Source organism: Rhea americana, unplaced genomic scaffold (assembly GCF_003343005.1).
Source record: "Rhea americana isolate MKP2758 unplaced genomic scaffold, rheAme1 scaffold_17, whole genome shotgun sequence".
In the NCBI taxonomy this organism is placed as follows: Eukaryota; Metazoa; Chordata; class Aves; order Rheiformes; family Rheidae; genus Rhea; species Rhea americana.
Window position 1 is genome coordinate 8,647,277 of NW_028185816.1, and position 23,322 is coordinate 8,670,598.

Sequence of the window (23,322 nt, forward strand, 5' to 3'; positions counted from 1 at the left end):
GGGAGGGAATGGGATAAAGTAGCAGTTCTAATCAAATCAGTTTAAAAAGCTGCAGCCTCTCAGAGTTAACCTTGCCAATCAGGGAGCGAGCGGGAGCATGTCTGCGCACATTAAAGTGGGAGCGTGTCCTTGAACCCGCTGCGTGCTCCCGTCCTCCCCCTCCGGCAGCCCACGCAGGCTGGGTAACCAACACCCTCGGGGGAGGCGGCACCAGAAAAGCCCGGGATTACGTTAGGCGCCCTCCTCAGCCACCCTCGAGTGGGTGGCAAAGGCAGCTCGGAGGCTTGCCTGCTGTTAGAGGTGAGCTCATGGGATTAGGCTGGCAAGAGTTGGAAATGCTTAAAAGAAAAATAAGTTAAAAACCCCCCCACAACACAAGCAGGAGAAACTCTCTCATTGACAAATGCATCGAGTCTGGCAGCTGGGAGATGCATTACCAACCTTTGCTAATGACTAAGGGCACAGAAGTCACTTTAAAATAAATATTCACTAGGAATTACACGGGTAATCTAAAGGGATTATCCTGCTTTCTTAACAGGTCCATAAACTAAACGTTAAATGGTCTACACAAGTGTTTGCATTAATTTTGACCCAAATCAACCCTCCTGCTAATGACCAGGATCAGATTCAATTTGGGAACTGCATGTCAGCTTTGAGTTGATATTCATACAAATTTTTCCCCATTCTCCCTTGTGCTGAGGGAAAAACAGGACTGGGCTCTTGGAAGCCACAAGGCTGCAAGACGACAGGGAAAGGCCTCAAGAGAAACGCATGTCCGGAGCAGCCACTCGCAAGCAGTCGGCACAGATCCAGCCTGCAGCACAGCCCAGTCCCTATGGCAAAGGCACCCAGCCTCAAAGGTTCACTGCATCATAAGGGAAGAACGGTGCGAGCTAGAAGCACAACCCAGTGGGGGGAAGGAGATCTTCAGCTTGTTGTTAGGGCTGCCAAAGCGGTGGCAGAGCCTCAACCMTTCCATGCCTYAGTTTCCCCATCTGTAAAACGCCATAGACACCCACAGTTGCTTAAATATTTGATKCGTGGGCTGTTCCCAAGATGCACGKGGCCTGAGACACGGTGTGCACGGCCGTCTCAGAGCACCATTTGAAGCACGTTGGCCTAGAGCTTCCAGAGCTGTACACGCTATGCGCCTTGCAGCTGGGGCACTCATCCCTGTCCCTAAAGCTGCAGGGCAGGGGGGGTTAAACAGAAGCATGACCAAGTCTGGCTGAACTAGCAGCTATTATCATACCTGGTCAGCGGAGCACGAGGAAAGGTTTTAGTAATTGGGACCAAATTAGGAGATGAGAGTAGCTGCTGTTCAGCAAAACTTCAGTAGTGTCTGCAGCTCCTAAGGATGCTTTCATTGCCAGTACAGGAAAAAAATATATTCTAAAAACATACAGATGCCTTAAATATCCCCATATAAAAGGCATGAATTGTATCCAATTCCAAAGATCGTATCAGTCACAAAGGGAGAAGTGGATATTCACATAATCTATTTCAGGATATCTTGTTTGCGTGTGATTCAGAGAAGCACAGGTGGAGTGTAAGGTCCTCGACAGGACTTGTCAGTGTCCCAAAGGAATGATCGAAAGCACACAGATGAGGATAACGGGATGCCCTGAGTTTCTTGGGCAGTCCCAGAATACATGCTTTTGCATAAGTCTCCAAGATTTCCTTTCAGCAGCCRTTTCAGACTCGGCCTTGGAATCAGCAGCAGCCTAGGGGACACACCGGTGTGCCCAGCACGCGGGTGTTCAGCTCAGCGCAGTGGCAGGCACGGCGACACAGGGGCCCTCAACCCAACAGCCAAGGTGCATCTCCAGCCCGGGACCCRACACCATGGACCTGTTCCTGTCCTGCCAGCCTGTGGAACCTTTTTAAATCCGGGCCTCTCACAGCCCATACACCCAAACCAGCCACTGTGTATACCTCTAAAGACAGCTATTTCTCTAAAGCACATTGAATTAATATTTTCAGAACACAATAGGACTAAGAGAATGGAAGAACCATAAACKCCTTTTAAATCTCAGTGTTACCACTCCTGAACAACCACTAGCGATAGGCTAGGGCCCTCCTGTAGTGGGGAAAAAAAGAAACCAAGGAGGACCAGCAAGTTAGGAAATTGTGAGACACGATTAGGCTGTCTGGAAGTACAGTAATATGCTACAGGAATAGATCTGAACAAATCCTTTCCCTGGAGCCCTCTGGCAGTCTGCTATACCAGTTATGAAAAGAAGGATCAAGTACAGTAAGAAGGTGGGAGAGAAAACAGTCCAGAAAAAGGTCAATAATTAAAAAGCTCATCTTCACTGAAACGAAGAAAAGGATTCACGATGTTCAAAACCTCTTGTTCTCTCTTTTCTCTCTTCCCTTCCCCCTTTTTTCTTTTTGCGATTACAAGAAATCAGAAAAGTCTAACTTGGTAAAAAGTGGAAGTGCTGTCTACCACCCACTGAACATGGTGCTCTAACAAGAGCATTTTTATTCCCCTTATTTGCCTGCTATTTTGAGTTAAGGTTATCAACAAACAAAGCCACAGTGTTATACACACTCAAATAAAAAGTTATTTCCCTAAAGATTTCTTCTCTCTGAAATATATGTTTTTATGAACTTCTAAACACCTACTAGAAAAAAATTAACAAGGTAAAAACCTGAATTTCTGCTTTTAAAGAATAAGCATCATTCTCCTTTCCTTTATGTATTTTTTAATGAACAGTTTCCAACTCTTCTTCATATACTGTTAGATAACTACAAAGAGCAAGAGACCGGTATCTTCCTCACTGATTTCTATCCACTAACAGTGATCTGGAACACTCTTGTCAAGTGAAGGAGCTGAAGAAGCACTGAAGTGAGGATATCACTTCAGCCTTCACAAAGCCCAGCTCTAAAACATTAATGGTGATGGCCATAAAAAAGATGCTCAGCTGCGACGGAAGACTTCTTGTGCGAGCCAGCCAAGGCACTTACACATTCTGCTGAAATCCCATTTGTCAAAGCGATACAAAGACATGAAGTTCTACTTTAGTGCTAAACATGGATATTCAAATATCATCTGTTTCCAGAAGAGCTCCTCCAGAAAACTCTCAGTCCAGCCAGGGTAAGTCACACTACCTGCACCTCCCAGTTACACCAGAGACTCACAATACCCAAAGCTGAATGTAAAGACAACCCAGAAGCTTCACTTTGTACAGACTGCAGCAACCCTCCTTTAACACAAATGAAGGTGCTGAGAGCAGATGAAGCCCATGCAGGTAAAATCCCTCTGCAGGCTGCACTCAAGGGCCTGATAGCAGTGGAAGGCCTAATTTTCAAATTTCCAAATTTTCAAAGCAGGTAGACACTATTGTACCAACTAGACTAAAGACTGACTTTGGATATGCAAAGAACTGATTACTGTATTTCTCTGGGATGATACAGACTGTAAGGGTAAGGAAGAGCCATGCAACAGCTGGAGACAAGGTGCTTTTAGTACAAGATACACAGATATGGAAGGGAATTCCTGAGGGCAACAGGTGAAAGTGTAACTCGACCACATTTCCCTTTCAGGAAAACTTTTCCACTGCAAGTAGGACAAAACATTCCTTTTATTATTCTATTGCTTCCTCTACAAAACTTAGCCCAGACATCACTGTGACCCTGCGAAGAGAGAAGTCTCAAGACCCCTATGATTTTATGCAGTTGTAGCTGTCATCAGAGCAACTGTGCAACAGCATAAAATTCAAAGACAGACAGCTTCACGTGGTGGCTTTCACACCTTGAGCGCTCAGGAGACAATACCCTTCTCTGAGAAGAGGCACACTAGTATAGAACGATGGTACGTATTAATTTCTAAAAGAGGATTTTAATCATGCAACGTCCTCTGCAGTCGCACAGAATTTAATCTCATTGCTGACAGTGGGTGATGGGGGAGCATGTTAAGTGGAAAAGTTGTATTCAAGACCTTCTCGCAGATATGTGCTACGGGCATTCCCTTGGGAGGAAGAAAACAACCCAAACCAGCCTCTCTCATTGCTGTCCACCTCTGGCCTYGGGCCTCTGAGCAACCCGTTCCACTTGCACGGCTGATACGCAGGCGTCATCCCAAAGTCCTGTGCAAGGTTCAAGTACATGTATTAATACAGTTAGCATTTATCAAGGCTTACTTTACAAATATTGATTTATTAATCTAGGCAAGACCCATGGATATATGCACATAAAATTCCCACGTTACAGTTACAGAAACAGAGACAAAAAAGAAAAAAAACTGGCTGATTTACTCAAGGTCAAAGAAGGAATCCAGCCCGCAGCTAGAATTTGTTTCTGGATGCAGAGTTGCTAATGCTATGCTGTGACTGTTAGGACATGCTGTCCTTTTCCACACTAGGACCTCACTCCTCTCGTAAGATGTATCTTCACCTCAGTCTACCTTTGGTGAGAACCTCTTTCTCATTTAGAAGTCTGGGGAGCAAAAATACTGAACAGCCAAAAGTTGGAAACCACAAGCTATGGCCTTAGGACTTTCCTGGCTACTAACTGTACTCACTGCGACCGGGCTAACATGTTTTCACCTACCTTCTGACTGTTTCTCTCTGCTCTTGCTTCGCTTTTATCAAGGACCCCTCGCAGACAGCTTTACAAGTTTTTCTTCAGTAAACACCACAGTTTTAAGGATTAAAAACAAAAGGAGTTTGAGCATTTTTTTGTTCCACGGGTTTAAATGGAAGCTTAGAGCTTATAAAAAAAAAAAAAATGTTCCATGGGGAGTCATGAAACAATTCTTTTTTTAGATGCTCCCAGGTAACCAAAGTAATGTTACAATCACAGCATAGGAGGGACAAAATTCAGTGTTTTTTTCTGCTGAAGATAAATATATTTCAATAGTCTATTTGAAATTCAGACAACTGAAGTGATGGTACAAACAAAATACAATTTTATAAAATCATTACATTTAAATAAAAAACGGTGCATATTTTCCAGCAAGCATCTAGTGTCTATGCTCTAAAAAAAGTCAAACTACTGAACAGACAAATCACTCAATAAACCCTCGCAACAATTTTCTTGAGTTATTAGACTGACTTCTGACTACTTATGGATAAAAATGAAGACAAGGGATCTACCAGCTCTAAAATCCTGAGGAACCCAGAAACAACGACCATTTGTTTCTGTATGCGACAGCCATCTCCACAGGATGGAAGCATCCCAAGAAGGGACAACGACACACAGATCTGAAGAAACAGCTTTTAAAAGATACGAAGCTTAAAGCATACTGCGCAGCCCTGCAGAAAACCAATACCAACGGATTCTGTGTTCTTTCTTACGGTGTAAATCGCTTTACGCATAGTATGCTTTTTCCCCTCAGCTCACCTAGACCTGGGAAGCGTGTTACTTAGCCAGCTAAATTCAAGCTGGATGTCTCAGAGCAGACAACAGATTGCACAAGAAAACTAGAGGATAACAGTATACAGAACACTGAATGCTCAACCACAGAACTGCAACTCCTGCTTGGTCCTGAAGTTTCTTCAGTTGCTCTTCTGATTCACTCCTAGTGAATCCTTTATTTTGTCAATAAAATTTGGGGAGGAAAATTACCTACCAAAATGTGTCAGACAACATCTCCTTTAATAAATGCATTATCTATAAATACAAAGAAAATTGTATTTATTCTGCTCCTTCCAGAAACTAACTCATCATGCTTTAGGGGAGATTTTTGTTTATTTGTAAGAAGTGCTTGAAAAATCTCTTGCGATAACTTCTTGTGATTAAATTCTAATTTCCATCCAAATGCACTCTGGCACAAGTGAAAACAAAATGACTAATAATCTAGCAAATAAGAAATGCTTCACTTGCTGTTTTAGCACCTAATTCAAATGTAAAAACTAAGAATGTGAATAAACTAGGTTAAACTATATAATCGAATAAGTAAACGTGCACAGATACTGCATATCCAGTTAGCAACAAGAAACAAATTTACTGTAAAGGCTACATTTAGCTGCAAATCATCATATTTTAACGGTTACTAACCAATGTGAATCAACCTTTCCTTAGAAAAATAACTGAGAACTAGATTTAAATTGATTATTAAATCAATTAAATCAATCCAATGCGTCAGAACCTCTCTCATTAGAGTCATATTTAGATGCAAAGCTGGTGCCTATATGGTATGCCCACACAAATGAAACAAAAATCGTGGCACAGGCTCGAAGGAACAGCGACAGGAACAGGATCACCTTCACCGAGGAGCCCAAAACAGCCTGTTCATCCAAAATTACGCCAGACGCTGGGGAGTCCTAATGTGTGGACAGACCTCTCCCAAACAGAGTGCAGCCATTAATACATGGAGCTCATTAATCTGTCCTATTTTCCTGTATTAACCAAGCAAACATGAAAAAGCRGGTCCCTATAATAGTCTGACCCATTTTGAGAGTCCATTGAAGCCAAACTGACTTTTACTTCTTAAAAAAAAAAAAAAAAAAGTGTTTAAATATAAAGCAACCAGTTGCAGGATTAGTTGGATGAGTCCTTGAGCGGATATAATCAGCTTAATGGCAACAAAGATCACAGCACAGCTAGTGCAGCTGCGACACTCCAACATTTCACTGGAGGGAAAGGTTTGCACAAGGCTGGAATGGTCCCTTTATTTCCAGCCCTTTTTTCCCCTCCCTCCCTCCATCTCTGTCCATCAGCTCCATTAGCATGAAAGAATTAAGGAGAGAAACGGGTAGGGTGGAGCAATTTACCTCTGCGGGTCAGAATACTTACATAGCGTCATATAATTCAGTTAAATGGACAAATAAAGTGATGCTACTTGTTTTCCAAACACAGGTTAATTTTAACTTAATTTCCACTCTGCTGTGGGCTAAAGGGCTGCCCGCTGTCTGATGTTGCTTAACACACAGCTAAATGAGTGTCTATCCGTTATGGAAAGGCATTCTGTAAAAATCCTCCTGCACTCTTATTGTTTTACCCTTCACACACACACACAGGAAAATTCATTGCTTAATATTACACCTTTTCTCAATGTTATATTAAAAAAATGCAGATGATCATAACAGCTGTAAAGATTTTAGTCTGATTCATAGGAAATTACGAAGCTCTATTTTCTCAGCTTCTCAAATTAAGACTTTCACCTTTAAACCCAGAAGGCTGCACCTTCCCAGCCAAATTCCTAAAATACATTAAAATAAGCAACCACTCAATCTATTCACTATTAACTACTCTGCTTCTGTTTTTGGGGGGTATTGCTTCCTGCAGAAGAAATCCCCTGAAATCCAGGTGTATGCAGTAATGACTGAAAACAGTTAGGGATAGATACAGAATTCCTATGAATCCTGTTATTTGGAGGAAACCGATGGATAGATAAGGCAACAGTATGAACTCCCTGGGAACAAACCATTTACTGAAGAGCTTGTTAAGGTCTTCTAATCAAGCTAGTAAACACCAAGCCAGTGCTGTTGCACTTTTGAACAAAAGCTCCAAAGGATAAGTTATTTCTGTTCTGCTTCCAGAATAAAGATCTTTTTCAGTACTGCAGTGTTTCAAAGTCTTTAAAATAAATCAGTGCTTGAGGACTCTGTGGCATTTTCCATTGAGAATACAAGCGTGCCTCCTTTTCCTTAGCCAAAACTCCCTTTGCTTGCTCCAAAATGTCAGTTCAACACCTCCCTGTCACTCCCCTCACCAGAAATAGTTGCATTTCAGCAGTTCTACATCTATATAATTTGTAAAGTGCTAGGCAAATAAGCACACTCCTAAATGGAAAGTGTGATTGACAGACTATCTGGCACTGAGCTTTCAAGTCTACCAGGAACGTCACAAGGCCAGATTTGCACACGTCAAGCCCATCATCTTACCATGCTTTCAAAATTTTGCTTTTTGTGACTCCGCAAAACACATCTCTGGAACCATTATATGAATTAGTTGGCTGGAGTGGGAGGGGGGTTGTGGAGTAGTGCTTAAGAACAGTAATGCACCCCCCCACGAGGACATTAGAAGCATCTGGCTCAGAGATATTAAGAAAGGAAAGAAAAATTAATCATGCTGGCTGGGGAAAAAACCTGGCATCAGCACAGCCACGTTGTCATAAGGCAGATATTAATAATGTGAACCCCTAGGGAACGCACAGACATCTGAAAGATCCACTTGTTGGCTATCAGAAAGCGGGCATGTTTAACTGATGCCTCCTTGAAACCTTCTGAATCCTACTCTAAAACATTATTTTTTGCAGCAAAATGCCCCCCCCCCCCGAGCTGAAGATAAAGCATTTACTGCATTATTCTCTCTCCTCCTGGATRCTATTAGAGAGTGCGGACCAGGGAGGGCAACATCCCTTGCTGCTTGCAATTGCGTGCTATCAGCGACAGCAGCACGGAGGAACGCCCAGCAAGCGGGCGCAGAAGTCTCAGCTATTGAAGCTACAGATAACAGGTAATAAAGATGTTAGGAAAAGGAAAAAACAAAGGCTTCGTTCTTAGAAATACCTGGTCACCTCACTCCAACGGACCTTGCCAGCACGGGACCTGATCAGGTGTTTGCACTAAGACGTTTTGTAGACCTGTAGCTTAGCTGCCCAAGTGATTACAAAGGGCATTAAAAGGGAAATGGAGGTGAAAATTGGTCGAGTATTTTAAAAAGTTTTAGAAAGAGGAGAAACAAAAAGGATTTTGATAGAATGGCACATAATGGGCAATAGCAGAGCACAGCCAAGATACCACAAGATTGTGGCTATGTCTTGATATTCCAAATGGAATATTAATCCTCAAGTTTAGAGTTGGACATAAATTCAGCGACATAAAAACAAACAGTTAATGCCAATGACCTATTGAGCCGCAACAATAACTAGAACTCACATTTTCAAGATTTATTTGGTCAACAAAGCCCAGCAAAAATCTCCCTTTTTTCTAACTCTCATYGCTTCTCCAGGACTACAGCAATCTTTCTTGGCCAGTGCATTGAAAGCAAACACGTTTAAAGAACCACTAATCTGCTTGTATTTGGGAAACAAAGAGTGTTGCTAAAAGCATCAGGCACCCACAATAGACTCTRTGGATTGTCTCATCACTCAGAGCCATCAGCCACTAGCTGCAACTCCAGATTCACAAGACTTGCACAGCTCACTCACTGGAACGTGGCACCAGCTACGAACTTCAGTGCCACAAAGGCATAATGATGGCTGAAAAGCAGAGAGGAATCAGAGAGCACTCAGCCGGACGGTCRTGAACTGCTCTGGCGAGGCAAGAGAACCAGCGTGTGGTCACATCAGACAGGACGGGTAGCAACTGGTAAATCTAGACGGACAACTYCTCTGGTTAGGAAGTATTGCTAAGGTGTTTTCCTTTTAGAAACACAAAACTCCTACTTTTAAGTGAAAGATGACATCATGGAGACCAGTACAATATCAGGTGCTTTCAGGAATTGAATTTCTAACTTCTCAATCTCTTCCCTTCTCTGATACCTATGTTTTACCATTGAAACAGTAGCTGGGGACAAGGCTGAAAGCGTCAACTCTCCAGAAATACAGTGTCACCATTAGTGCCTCTATCTGCTTAAACCAAAAATTATTTTGCAGCCAGATGACTGTATTTTTAAATCACTCAATYCCAAGAGAAACTACTCAATCCCAAGAGGAATGTTTTCTGCTCTGGGTACMACTGTGATACCTTCCCATGCAAATGAATCAAATTTCTTTTTTCCTCTGTGAAAAGTCTCCCATTTKTTCCCCATCACTGAATTTATCTCCCAATGGACTGAAAGCAACACTTGCAGGTTTTTGTTTTGTTTTTTAAACTAATCACAAAAAAGGACACCTTCAGCCCTGACATATATCCAAATAAAACTCCAAMTGATTTAAAAGGGGAATTCATCTATGTATTCCTCCTCACAAGTCCTCAGCACTGACACCTTACCATCTTTTAAATCCGCAGTGAGCCTACCTCTGCCACAATCCCCGTGTCACTGCCGTCTGGCATTGCTTAGGGAAGCGACAAGCCGAGAATTCCAGTTTTCTGCTGATCTTTCATTTTCTCTTATTTTCATTCACTCAGCCTTTCCATTAGTTCTACCTGTTGTACTGCATCTGATGCCAAGATGAAGTCTTTGGGATAAGGATGGTCTTTGCTCTTGCTTGATGTCTGATTGGCATGATTTCTACTGGCTATAACAGTCAAAAGCTAGAAGAGCTGAGGGCAAAATTGAGCTTGTCATTACTTATGTGCCAACTTACAGGTCTGCTTTGCTTGTTGCATAAAAAACACTGCAGTCAAATTTAACTGCTCACATATAACCAGGGAGAAAACTGGGCARAGCAGTGAACATTTGGGCTTTTAGTAAGTGTTTTAAAAATCTGAAGGTTTTTTTTTATTATTATTATTTTTAATTTCCTTACTTAAGTCTCTCCCAGTCAAAAAAAAATCTCTGTAATTTTCTAGTTATTCTTAGGTGAATTCTGAGAGTTGTTTCTTACAATTTACACGTCCATGAGAGGAACACTTAAGCTAGCAAAAAGAAAAGAGACAAAAGAYGATTTAAAACAGACCTAAACGAATGCTTCCCATGGCACACTTTTTAGACTCTTACTGATATACAATTTATAAACTACAGTGTAAAGACCACTTATCYCAGGCAGCAGGGCTCCTATGGCTTAGCAAGTTTTTATTATTATTTTTTTTTTAATCAGCCAATATGTGGATAGTGACCACAACCGTGTCTCACTTTTCCATCTGAGAAGCAAAAATAATGAGTGGAAGTCACCGTAGATCTAATTCTTTCTACTGACATGAAACATCCAGATCTAAACTGTCTTCATAGTTTAAATTAACCTGTTTTATTTTGCAATTAGGCTCGAAGGGAGTGGGTGTGTAGGATCACTTTCTGCTGTTCAGCAGACAAGCACTCAGTCATCATATTAGGAAAAAAAAAAATCAATCACTTGCAATTGCCGAGGCATAACTTTCTAAATCTCTTCCGAGTCTGACCGCTGGAATTTGAAGTGCAATGCTCAGTTTCATACCACTTACCCAAAGCAATGCTCCCTTTGAGAGTGCAYGAAGTTGTGTCCTGGCCTTGTTTCTGTTTGGCAGCACCCGGGTGGCCAAGCAGCATGTGTAGAACTCGAGACTATCCAGAGAATACAGTCTCCCCAGTTCTCTCTGGAAATCATAGAGGACATCCTGGAGAAGCAGGGTTGCTGTGATGTGAGGGCTGGATAAAAGACCCAAACTACAGAAAAACARGCTTTGTTAATTCTGTAGCTTATGGAACAGCTTCAGCCATCTCCAGCAACCTAACATGAGGGCACAGAGAAGATGGAGTCAGACTCTTTTCAAAAGTGAAAAGTGAAAGGGCAAAAGGCAATGGATACAAATCTCAAAATGAGATTCTGGTTAGATAACAGGAAACTTTTTTTTCATGGAGAGGGCAGTGAAACACTGGGACAGGGACACAGAGAGGTTGTGGGATCTCTATTCTTGAAGATACTCAAAACTCACCCAGAAAAGGCCTTGGGCAACCTGACCTAAGTTGGTCCTGTTGAGTAGCRGGTGGACCAGACACCTCCAAAAGCCCCTTTGAATCTAAATTATCATACTGTTCTAACTTGCTATTTTTTCCTCTTTTTAAGGTGCAGCAGCAGATGAAGACCAACATTTATTTCATCGGTGACATGAATAAGCCCACTGCTATACCTACTCCAGCTGGACCGATTGCTTCACATTTGCAAATACGTATAGTGATTGACTGAGACTGATGTGGTGAATTATTTTTAGTAACTAATCCCYAAAAAGTGCCACTCCCCAAACAAATATAACCTTACACTATCTTCTCATTAAAATCACAGGTGTCTCTTCAGGGTTAACTAGAAACAGGCTGCCTGAATTCCTTGTCTGCCCAGCTCAGACGGCATGGTGTGCTGAAGGTCCCCAGCTCTGGGTCAGAACTACCCACAAGACTTTCACAGGACAAAAAAAATTCTGTGCAAATAGCTAAAAGTTTCTGGCAATAGGTAACCAGGTAGCTTTTACAGATCTACCTTCTGACTCATTTCATCTACACAGTCTGATCATGATTATTTTTTTTTAAAAAAAAAATACATTGAAATTTCCTGCACACAGGTAACCTGGCCTCTGTCCAAGTCCAAGCACGTAACAAGCTTCCTCTACAACGTATTCCAGCTTACTGCTTTTTGAAATACTACTCTTGTCTTCCTTCTGTTTTGAAGGAAGTCAACCAGCCAAAATTCCTTCTTTACAGTTTTCCATTTTGTTCATTAATCATTATCTTGCTTTGAGGGCCATACTAAAAGGGAGACATTTCTCATCTGATCATCAAGCCAGAGAAGGAAAAATGGATACAGAGCTGGTGCTTTCTCCCCCTCTTCCCCATCAGACATACGCAAAGCTCGTAACTAAACATACCCAGTCTCTCTCTCTCTCTCTCTCTCTCTCTCTCTCTCTCTCTCTCAACAGCAGGGATTAAAAAAAGAGTTTTCTTAGGGTATGGCTGCATGATAGGTTAGCCCCAGCACCGATGTGACTCGAGGTACTGCCATCTCCAGCCACTTGCCTCCATCTCCAGCCACTTGCCTCCATCTCCAGCCACTTGCCTCCATCTCCACCCGAGTCCATCCTGGCTCTGCTACACAGCTGTAGCTGGTTGGAATACGTGCATACTACAGCCAGACCACTGAAACAATTCTGGATAAAAATAACCTTCAACACCCTTATCCATTTCTATTCTGCTTCCCTACAAAAATACTGCTGGACGCAGAATAAAGGAAGGAAGTATCGTAGAAGAAACAATTAAAAACCTTGCAAATTGTTGTGTTAGAGCATCTCATTTAAAACAACCAATTTAATCGGTAGACAAGTAATTGCCATCCTATCACAGCAGTAACATCATGCACCAGAGAGGATGACAACGTTTTTAGGGGTATTTATCTTAAGCATACTAAATTCAAGACTGCACTATGCAACTTAATTTTCAGGGGTGACAGAAGTTAGCTGACTAGGGCTGTTATTCCTAATAGCCAGGAAAGATTCACTTAATTATCTTCTTCAAATAAAAATGAAAAGTAAAGAAATCTTCATTTCACTAACAGTTTCATGCCTGCTTCACTTCATCCAGACTGCAATATCTATTTAATTTCATTTGATCACTTTTCTAAGGGTCTTATAACTACCATGAACACAAAAGATGCAACATAAATCACTCAAACAAAAAGAACCCTAAATTCAAGATAACAGGGTAGATGACAGATGCCAATGCAATTTTGTTTCTGGTGCCTGTCACATGCAGATTTAAGTTTTTAATTACCTAGGGAACTCTGTTTTGATCCTGCCCAACCTGGACAACAGAATGAGGCAGGAGCACATAATCAACAGAGTAGAAATCTGTGGAGCAAAGCCATTGACCTAGAGAGGAGGTTGGAGGTTGTGCCACGAATGAGATAGTGAGGAACAAGCTGAACATCAAGTATTAATACAGTTATTGAACAGCTACCTTGTCTGTCCATATAAGCATACAAAGCAAATGTCTTGCAGTGGGAAACCAGAGGCATTTTCTGGAGACAGTTTCAAAAGGGTGCAAGGGTACAACCATTTAAGTATAAATACCAACAGTTGCTCATTAAGCTAAAACCTGAAAGTTGACTGGACAAGATATTTGACCTACACATTTAAACCTTAAGACTGGAGGTGAAGAGATTTTTTTGAACATTTTTGGCAAGTCACCTTTTAACAGATGTTTAAGTATTATCCGGTAAGGGAGGTGCAGGTACGTCAAACTAAGTCACYGGCTGTATCTGAACTGTAATTTCCATCTCTCACTACGTTGGCAGAACAATACCCATCAGGGATTTGTCAGTGCTGACCATAGCAATATTTGTCCTGTACAGAGAGGACAGCAGCCTGCAGGACAGGTGGATCTGCACACATACTGCATTAATAACAAATGGAGGGGGTGGAGATTGCACTCTAATAATGAATATCAATTGAAGTACCTACTTATTTAAATGTTCAGAGAAGCTTTTTGGGTTGTTAACATTGACCAATATTTCACCACCAACTGCTAGGGTAATGCTGGGTGTAAAACAGAGCATCGCAAGTCTCAGGCTGGTATCTCAGGCTTCTTCCCCTGGCTCAGAGGTTAATGGAATCAGTGTTGTACTCAATCCTCAAAGTGTTACTGAAGAACCATGCTTCAATGAGGACTGCAGGAGCCAGCCATCACTAGCAAACAATTCCACACACACACACACACACACACACACACACACACACACAAAAACAAAAAAAAGTATCAGGTCAGCATCACAGGATTGTCTCTAGGTACAGGAAAAAAATGTATTATTCATATTTCAGTACAGGCATAATATACATATTACATACACAGAGGGAGCATTTTGGAGGTCACAACAGAAATGCTGACTGCTATTCTGAAGAACACGTGAAATCACATTTCCCTTTTGTCGCTTTCTCTACTACTACAGATCTACCTTAATGATTATTTATACTTCACTCTTCCAACTTTCCTCTCTCCTTTTATGTAAACATACTATAAATACAGACTTGACAGGAAGCCCATCAATCTATTACTCAGTTCCCTCAATCCTAGAGGTCTTTCTCCGGACAAGCTGTGATTTAGCTCCAAGTTCCTGTAAGTCTTAGCAAATTCTTCTAACCTCCACCAGCACTAATGTGACACATGCCCTTGTGCTGCTTAAGAGAGAACCGGATCTCGAGAAACGGGAYCCAAGGCCGTGCTGTTCCAGAATGACGCCTGCAGAGCTCTTTCTGGGCTGCCGCCCTCTGCGGCTCCCACGAGCCCTTTACGAGTTCCTCGGGGCTCTGGAGGGAACACTGACAAAAGTCACTGTATACTGTACAGGCCACGGGACTTTGCCCTTAACAAGACCAAGACCTCTGGCCAGTGTCAGATAATCCGTCACTATAAACTACTTGTATTCAAGCCAGATATTTATTGCTATTGATCTGCCTGGTCCTAGCGAAAGACTTTTGTTCTCCCAACCCAGGACTTTGACCTCAATTAAGTTATGAATTTCAATCCGATAGACTGCTCCACTTACCCTGCTGCTCTCCCTGACTGGATTAATTAGAATTAGCTAGGCTGGGAGTCACCCCGAGCGCCTCATGGATCATGTTATTTTAATAATAAATAAAGAGACAGCAGCAGCATACAAGGAAGGATTTTGAAAGATTGTTCATCCAAGAGCATCATTCAGGATCTGCCAATACTAATTTCTCTGAGTTTGATTACCTCATTTACTTCTTTTTATTTCTATTCATTAATTGAGTTTTATCCCCCATTACTTCAGCTCCCCAAATGTGCCCTTCCTATAAAGGAACCAGACACACACTGTGCTGTTCCAAAGTTTTATTACTGCAGCTCATCAAAAGTATAGTTAGCAGGAATGGAATAGTCATTAAGCATTTAATAATCTAATAGTGCTGAGAAAATATATATATAATAGGGGGAGGGGAAAAGGAAGGGAGAGGGACAGGGCAACCCCATTCGTTGCTACAAAGCAGGCACTAAAGACTCTTTGTAGAGGTAGTTAATTGGCTGGTGGACAGAACTGATCATCTTCAAGAAGGTAACAGTAACACTGCAGACAACCCATGTATCATTCAGGACATTTTCYGACATCACAATAATGCCTTTGGAACCATCCTAAAAGGGCTTAAATAGCACACAGATTTGATTGCAAAGAGGAAGTTTTTGAACTAGCGAGTCGAGGCCCGATAGCTACATTATCCTTATCACTTCTCTTTCTTTATCAAAGCAATTACATATTTGAAGATGTTGAGTTACACAGGACAGTACTGAAATGGATTATCTCAGCCAGTCATGCCACAGACATACTACAGAGCTCTTGACCCATAAATGAGCACTTTTAATGTTTAAATTGACTGGAACAGAAGAAACAAATTTAGAAGATGGAAGTTCACCAATCCTTTCAAAAGCTGGTACCCAGCTTGCAGATAGCTAAGTCCTAAMCCAAGAACAAACCTGGCAGACAACTTCAACGCACCTTCCACCTTCCTGCAACTTCAGGCATTTGCTTGCCAAGAAGCCCTTCTCAGGACAGAGTGATTTATTTCAACCAAGCTGAACCTTGCTGTAAGAGGACAAAGTCTCACACAGGACTTCTAAGCTCTGACAACCATTCTGTCTGTTAAATAAATYTGAAAGTTAGTCTGGGACTACATTTACCTGTTTTGTTCTAAAAGGGAGCTGTCAGCCAGTCATTTATGAGAGGCAGAGGGAGAAAAGCAGCAGCTTTTGGTCCCCTATGCAGGCAAGCCTGGCTTAGACCYCTGCTACCCCTCACCAGTTCACATGGATTGCCAAAAGGCTGTTGATAACATCCTCTCAAAGGCTCTTAAATGATACTGCCACAAAACAAGAGTTCTTGCACGGACAAATAACCAATTACAAAAGGGARGGAAGATCGAATAGGAATAAGTAATCCCTTTTCCCAACTGCTGATGATCACTGGAATCTCAGTGTGCTAGGGCTTGGGTTGTCCAATCCACACATACGAGAACTGGGAAAGCAGGCTGAGATTGGAGCAGCCTAGTCTGGTACATCTTCCAAAGCAGCAAAATCAAAAGCTGACTGCAAAATGCTGCAAAAGGATATAATAGACACTTCTATTATAACACCACCTCAGTATTCAATGGTAGATAATAAAATGCAAACAAAAAGGAGGCATTAGAAAAGAAAGAGCAAACCAGAAAACATCGTCATATCGCTTCATTAAACCTCATAGTGCCTAGGCTGTAGCTGCAACATGTGACATGCTGCTCCTCTCACCTCAAAGTGAATACGGAAGAACCAGAAAAGATTCAAAGAAAAGTAACAAAGAGCAAAGTTAGAGAACAGCCTCCAAATGAGGARCTGACAAATAGATTAAACTTCTCGGCCTGAAAAAGAAGAGATGACAGGGAATACGAGGAAGCCTGTGAAGTCAAAAGCAGCACAGAGAAGGTAACCAGGGGAACAATTATTCCTTATTTCTCATTAAAGGAGAGCTACGTGGTATCGTAGGAAATGACTGTGCATTTGCTTTGGACTTGACAGAACAGTTAAGCTGAAGAACTCACAGTGGCATAACGTGCTGGAAATCCAAGAAGGGATAAGAAATTTATGAAAGAAAAATCCACAAGAGAGAAAAAAAAAAAAAAAGAGATAACACCGCTGCTTGAGGAAGCCTCCAAGCTACAAACCTCTGGGAAACTTAAGAAAACATCACTGTAAGCTTACCTTATTCTGTCCCCTAGGCATTCACTATTCCTTGCTGCTGGAGACATGTTATTGAGCTAGAAAGGCTTCTAGACTGACAATCATTCTCATGGATACCRAAATATGAACAAGCTGAGAGATGGAAGCCTCCTAAATTAGTTTTGTCGTTTTGAGCATTTCACTTCTAATCCATGAAGCAGTTAAAAAGCAGAAATCTTATTTAAATATCTAAACAAAATAACTTTTATTGAAAAAAATTCTAACAGAAGTACTTCGTACTAAAGACTGCAAATTCGAGAAGCCCCAATGATATACTCAGATTTTTCTTTCTTGAAACAAGCTGAAAGAGATGATCAAAAACAACAGATGAATACCAAAATTCCATTTGGGAAGTAAAACTGGACTTTCCCTACATTGAAAAGTCAGGAGGGAAAAGGAGGGGCGGAATTTAACTCTTTCAAAACAGAGAAAGTTTTTTCAAGTGGCTGAATGCCAAAGGAAAAAAAAAGAGAAAAGTTTTAGGTGCTGTCTCCCCTGAGCAAAGAACAGTTGGGTTGCTTGGCTAAAGTATGTCCTCTGGCACTGAGAGGTGACATACAGGACATGGGAAAGGGAGCAAGGCTAAAGACCACTTCTGTGATGATGTGGTCACCTGAAAAAACAGCTCAGCTGCCAGTTGTATCCCTCTTTGTGAGCTAACCAAACACCTTAATGAGGGACTAAAGCATTTCCAACAATGACTTTACAAATTACAGGTGATTTAGCACAGCTTATCTCAAAGGTGACCCTGGGACTAAGGCACAAAGGGGCATGGGACCATCCTCCCACGTCCTCACAGGSAGGCATTCAAGTTAAGCCCGTTTTGTGCATCTGCAAGGACATATAAATACAGCAGGGAACAAGCCGCCTGCTCCTCGTCCTCCACAGGAGGATCATCCACCTGCACAAAAGCTCCCTGCTGTGGCCTCTGTCTATTACAGAGGGCAGTGGCAGAGATTGCAGCCCTTTTGCCACAAGACAGCGGTGCTGGCCAGGTGCAGAAAYGGGGACATTGCCTCCCAGTGTGGACAGCGGTCTCACTCCCTGATCCCTCAGGAGGTAAAAACCTGCATGCCTCCTGCAGCACAGCATTCCTCCCGCACTGGCAAAGTGCCTCCTTACGCACAGCAGAGTCCTCACAAGGCGCTGTCTACAAGCCACACAACTTCACAGCAGTCCTCATGAAACATGTGCTGCTATCCTGGATTCCCCTGCTTTCATCCCTGCATTTTTGTTACCCTGAAAGCGCATAAAATTCAACTTAGATTACATGAGGATAAGGTGATGGAGAACACGGCTAATTTTTCAGGAATTGCTCTTGAATTTCATGTTTCCTTTTTCAAATATTAATTCTGCATGTAGAGGCCGAACAAATTGTGTTGATACTGAAGTTACCACTGGAGCAACACAGAAGCACACATTTTTTTTAAGCTGGTGAGCCTGCTTTGCAGGCAATGCCTTATGCTGCACACGCACTGCCTGAGCAAGGGTGCCAACACCTCTGCTGCACCAGCAGTGAGGCAGTGATTCATATGACTACAGGGACCAGAGAAAACAAAGACTGCACACATCAAGCTGGAAGATGCAAAGGGACAACGTAACAAAAATGAGCATGCATGAGCAGCAGGAAACATCCTGTCATTTGTACAATCTATGGTTTACATTGATGAGGCTTGGGGTGTCTTCAGAAGCTGGCAGGCAAAACATGGATAAATCTCTTCATCTCCCAGAAGGTATTTGGAGCTGCAAATATTTTGCAAATGCTTCTGCTGAAAGGGACTTTCCTCTCAGCAGGTGAAATCAGCATCTGCTGAGTGGTGACCATTTAACATTCAACCTGCTGCCAATCTCCATTCCACAGAGAGACCTGCAGGAGAGACATGGAGCTGTGCCACTTCCAATAACTGCTGTGGGACTGGCACCAAGTCAAGGCTTTAATGTAGAAAGCTACCCTCTGTCACTAAGCAGATCTTTCCTTTCTTGTGCCTAATAGATTTCACACCCATTGGCAACCGTGTCAAGACTGAAGGGGTATAAGCCTGCAGTCTTCAGAGAGCTGCTTGGCAAAGCTGACTACAGGAAAACTGAGAGGGGGACTGGGAGCAGGGAGAGGGATAAGGAAAGACGACAACTGTTGGGAGTTAATAATTCTGTAAGTACACATTGTTCTTACTATCAGCCCTGGAATACCTAACCACYGCTTTGCCTTACCTCTCCACTTAGTTTCCTCATCCGTCTGCTGCTGTACTTTCCTACTACAACTATAGTCGATTTAGCAGTACCTGCAACATCTTTTGCCTGCTGGAAACATAACTAAGCCAAACCTCTGCAGCAATCATCATATCCAGGAGAGGGTCTCTCCTAGCTTCATAAGCCAGGTTTGTGGTAATTTAGGGGAAAATTTATACTAGGGACATTAACAGCAAAAGCACAAGGCTCTTATATGATTTCCTTTTTAATCTTGAACAGGTCCAAAAAAATGGTTGTAAGAGCACAGTACTTCGACAGCTGGCATCTTACAAAGTGTGCTTGTACTGGGAAAACTGCAAATGTGGTGGGCTGCACACGCGCACACATGCACACTCACTCAGTGGGGAGAGGGAAAACCGTGCAGACACGGCCTGTAGCCGTTGGTCCTTGGTCAAAACGGCCAAGATGCCAGACAACTTCCCTCAACCATCTCCCCACGGATATGGAAAATCAAGGGCATGCAGCACACTCTCTGCAGGAGGTAGGGAAGGGATGCACGTTCGCTGAAGCCACCTTCGTTTTTAAATGTCTGCCCAATACGTCTATCATATACGGCCCACGCAGAGCCTGAAGCATTTCACACTCATGCTGTGAAATCCAAATGGACAACACTAAAAAGAAAAAAAAGAACTGAAAAAAAGGAAAACAAGTCCAACTTTTTTCCTCCTYTCTTTTTATCCTATACACACAATCCTTTTAGAGTCAGGCAAGAAAACAAAAAAAGCCATATAAACAAAACAAAAAACAACAGGCCACCACTATTTGCAATCTTTGACATATCCATAATTTCTACTTCATTTCTAGCTAATGGTGGAAATTAGTCTTCGGACAGTTGATAAAAATCAACCTGTCTCTGCTGGGTTAGTACCATGGTCTGTGGCCCAGCAACTACTTCTAGTACAATTGATTTTCCTTTTTGGCAACCAATAGGGCAGTCAATAATAATGTTGTTTGAGAAAAATTGAGTCATGAGGGAGATGAACCCTCCCTGCCATTTATTATGTTTGTATTGTCTCCATTTGAAAAGATTTTTTTTTTTTCAATGAGGATGTGAGTGAAGGTATTACAAGGGGACAGATACTCCATGTCCTGGTCTCCAGAAGCCCTCTGACTCACAAGTGTGTTAGCATGCAAATAAAGAGGAAAGTGGCTCTCTGCTACAGAAACACAGCAGTGGCCTGGGAAAAAAGAAGCTGGAGAAGCAATGACAGTCCCCTTGCTGCTCAAGATGCCTTTTTAAAGAAAAAAAAAATCCAGTTGTAACTCGTTCAAAATCACATGCTAACACATGTGACTAGACCACTGTCCTGCCTCGTGGGAATTAGTACAAGATACAGCTGCAACACATTTCTCTCYCCTGACCAAGAGTAGGCCACTCAGAGCAGCCCTAATGTGGACAACAGAGAAGCAAACAAGGCCTGCAGGCCTCTTCCTTCCATTCGATGCTCCCCAGCAAATGTGTCCTTCTCTGGGAGGCCCTCAAGAAAGCCAGGTTGACTCAGTTCTGGTTCTCTGCGGGACAGACTACCAGGAAGCTGCAGCATTTCCAGGAAGTCTCTCACCTTACTGTCGAGCCTCTAACGAGGCAGACATCTGAGACAAAAACAATTGTCCTAAGTGCAAATTCATTTGTCTTCAAAACTGCCTCTGAAAAATCAGTGTTGGCAACAAAGAGCTACCAACTCTCGCTGCAGACCGCATGCACGCTGGAGGGCTTTCACGGAAACTGCAGATGTGAGCGAGTAAAATGAAATCAGCAACAGACTTCTAACCTGACGCTTTTCAGCTTTGTTCTCAAGTTTCCTTCTCAGACCACACAGGGTCCCTGGGTGTTCAGGGAAGCCTTGAATAAACCTGACAATAGGTTTAAATCCTCTGCGCAGTGATCTGCACCTCCTCTCGTGAAGTGAAATGTCAACAAATAGAACAAAAATTGAAGGTCCCACTTACAACTCTTCATCCTTGAAGTAGTCTACAATTCTAGCATAGTTTTTAGCATAAGCAAGTGACTAGCATAGCATTGATAAGCTGATTGATCAACTACACAATTTTGTAGTTTATAAATCATAAAATATTTAGAAACAATTTTACCTTAGCTCCTTCACCACATATACAGAACTCTTATTTATCCTATTTGTCAAGTGATACCACTCTACCTGCAACTAGTAATGAACATCTTGCAACTTGTTCACAAGGACAGCTATGTTTGAAAAGCTTATCTGTCACAAATATTCCAGGATAGTTCCCCATGCACTCCCAGGTGCACACCTTGAATGCACAAATTATTCTGGAGTAAAAAGTACTCCCAACTGGAACACAGTATAGCCACAGCAAGCCTAGGAGAAGAGAGTCTACAGCATACTGTTTTGGTTTTACAGACACGAGAAGCCATTTATCATGCCCTTTCTCTCTCACTACAGGTATTAGGCCACGATGCCCTTCACTTCTCTTAAAATAACACTATTTCTCTGCTCTTTAAACTCTGTGGAAGATGACAAATCAGAGCACAGAACCTCCTTTCCAAACAGCCTTATTTCCCTTGCTTTTGTAAGAGGAGGTGAACAGAGTCAAGAGATACTCGTGCTATCCCAAGGGCACTCTTCCACCCAGTAGGAACTGCTACCTTTCCACTTGGCATTGCTGCCAGACTGAAAGCTGTTTGCAGACATCTTACCTATCTTCCTATTCGATGTGTTAAACGGCACTGCACAGAGTCACAGAGGTAAATGCTGCATGATGGATGATGGAGAAGGAAAGAAAAATGCACGAGTTCACTGGCCTGTGATAGGAAAGGAGCACAACACGAGACTAAAGCTACGCTGCCACTGAGGACAGCTCCTCTGAACGCTGGCTGAAGGGTACTTCATCCAGCTGCACCTTCTTCACTACACTGACACCACCAGACATGCAAAYGAGGTGGACACAAGGTCTCTGATCATGCCAGCTAACTGCTTTCAGCACCAGGACCACAGAGGACGCCATGGCACAGCCACAAGGCACTGCGAAGCTGGGATCCAGTGCTGCAGGTCTCGCATTCAATSCCTCCCCAGCCCCCGAAAGCCTCCTTTCTACGGCCAGAGAAAACACTGCAAGGAAAAAACTGCCCCTGTAGCAACTGGCATTTCACTAGGGGTAAGAAGCTTTCCTTTATTGCTTGTCCTTCTGCAAGGAAAACTTCTTTGTATCTTCATATATTTTAAAGCTAGAAAGGGATATAATGATCACGTTTGAGCTCCTTCATAACTACTATTGTTACAAATACAATACTTCCTTTCACTTCGTCACTCAATTAAAAGCCTACAATTTAAACAAGCAGTGCTCCAGTGGAAGGAGGCTGGTTTTACACTGATTCCCAAGTTCTGGATACTTCCAGCAGAGCTCCAAAATACAATACCACCACCCACTTTGAAATAGCCTCTGGCTCTGAAGATTTAGGTGATTCAATTACATAAATGCCCCTGTTCAACAAAGCAGAGAAGCCTGTTGCCTTTCTGCATCCTTTTGCTCATGGCAGTCACTTACCACCTCTTTTCAAATGTGCTGTTAGAGCTAATTATGAACAATCAGAGATTTTAATGACTGCGGTTTTACAGAATTAGTGAACCACCATTTTGAAACTACAATACCACTGTTTAAAACAAAAAGCACAGGCACTCAACCACTGCAGCCCGGGAACGTGAGGTTATTCCCAGAATTAGAGATGTTTTAAGCATGCTACAGGAAGGAGTGGAAGCAGGCAACCTCTCCCGCTCCAAAGCTGCCTGCGTAACACAGCAAAGACGGTAACTCTTG

General features: G+C 42.4%; 1 protein-coding gene across 4 annotated transcripts in view; it reads right to left on the reverse strand.

Annotated features, from left to right (window-relative positions):
- The window catches only part of ACBD6 (acyl-CoA binding domain containing 6), an 87,113-nt gene that overhangs the window by 18,228 nt on the left and 45,563 nt on the right, over positions 1–23,322 (reverse strand). The window contains exons 7-8 of one of the 4 annotated variants that reach the window (XM_085300969.1): positions 10,998–11,150; positions 3,828–4,094 (exon numbers count right to left, since the gene is read on the reverse strand). The exons of 2 other annotated variants lie outside the window; for them this stretch is intronic. In XM_085300969.1, the coding sequence (XP_085157095.1) occupies positions 3,921–4,094; positions 10,998–11,150 (327 nt within the window). In that variant the 3' untranslated portion in view covers positions 3,828–3,920. Of the gene's footprint in view, positions 1–3,827; positions 4,095–10,997; positions 11,151–23,322 lie in introns of those variants that run through there. One more of the 4 variants, XM_085300971.1, reaches the window with a different exon arrangement.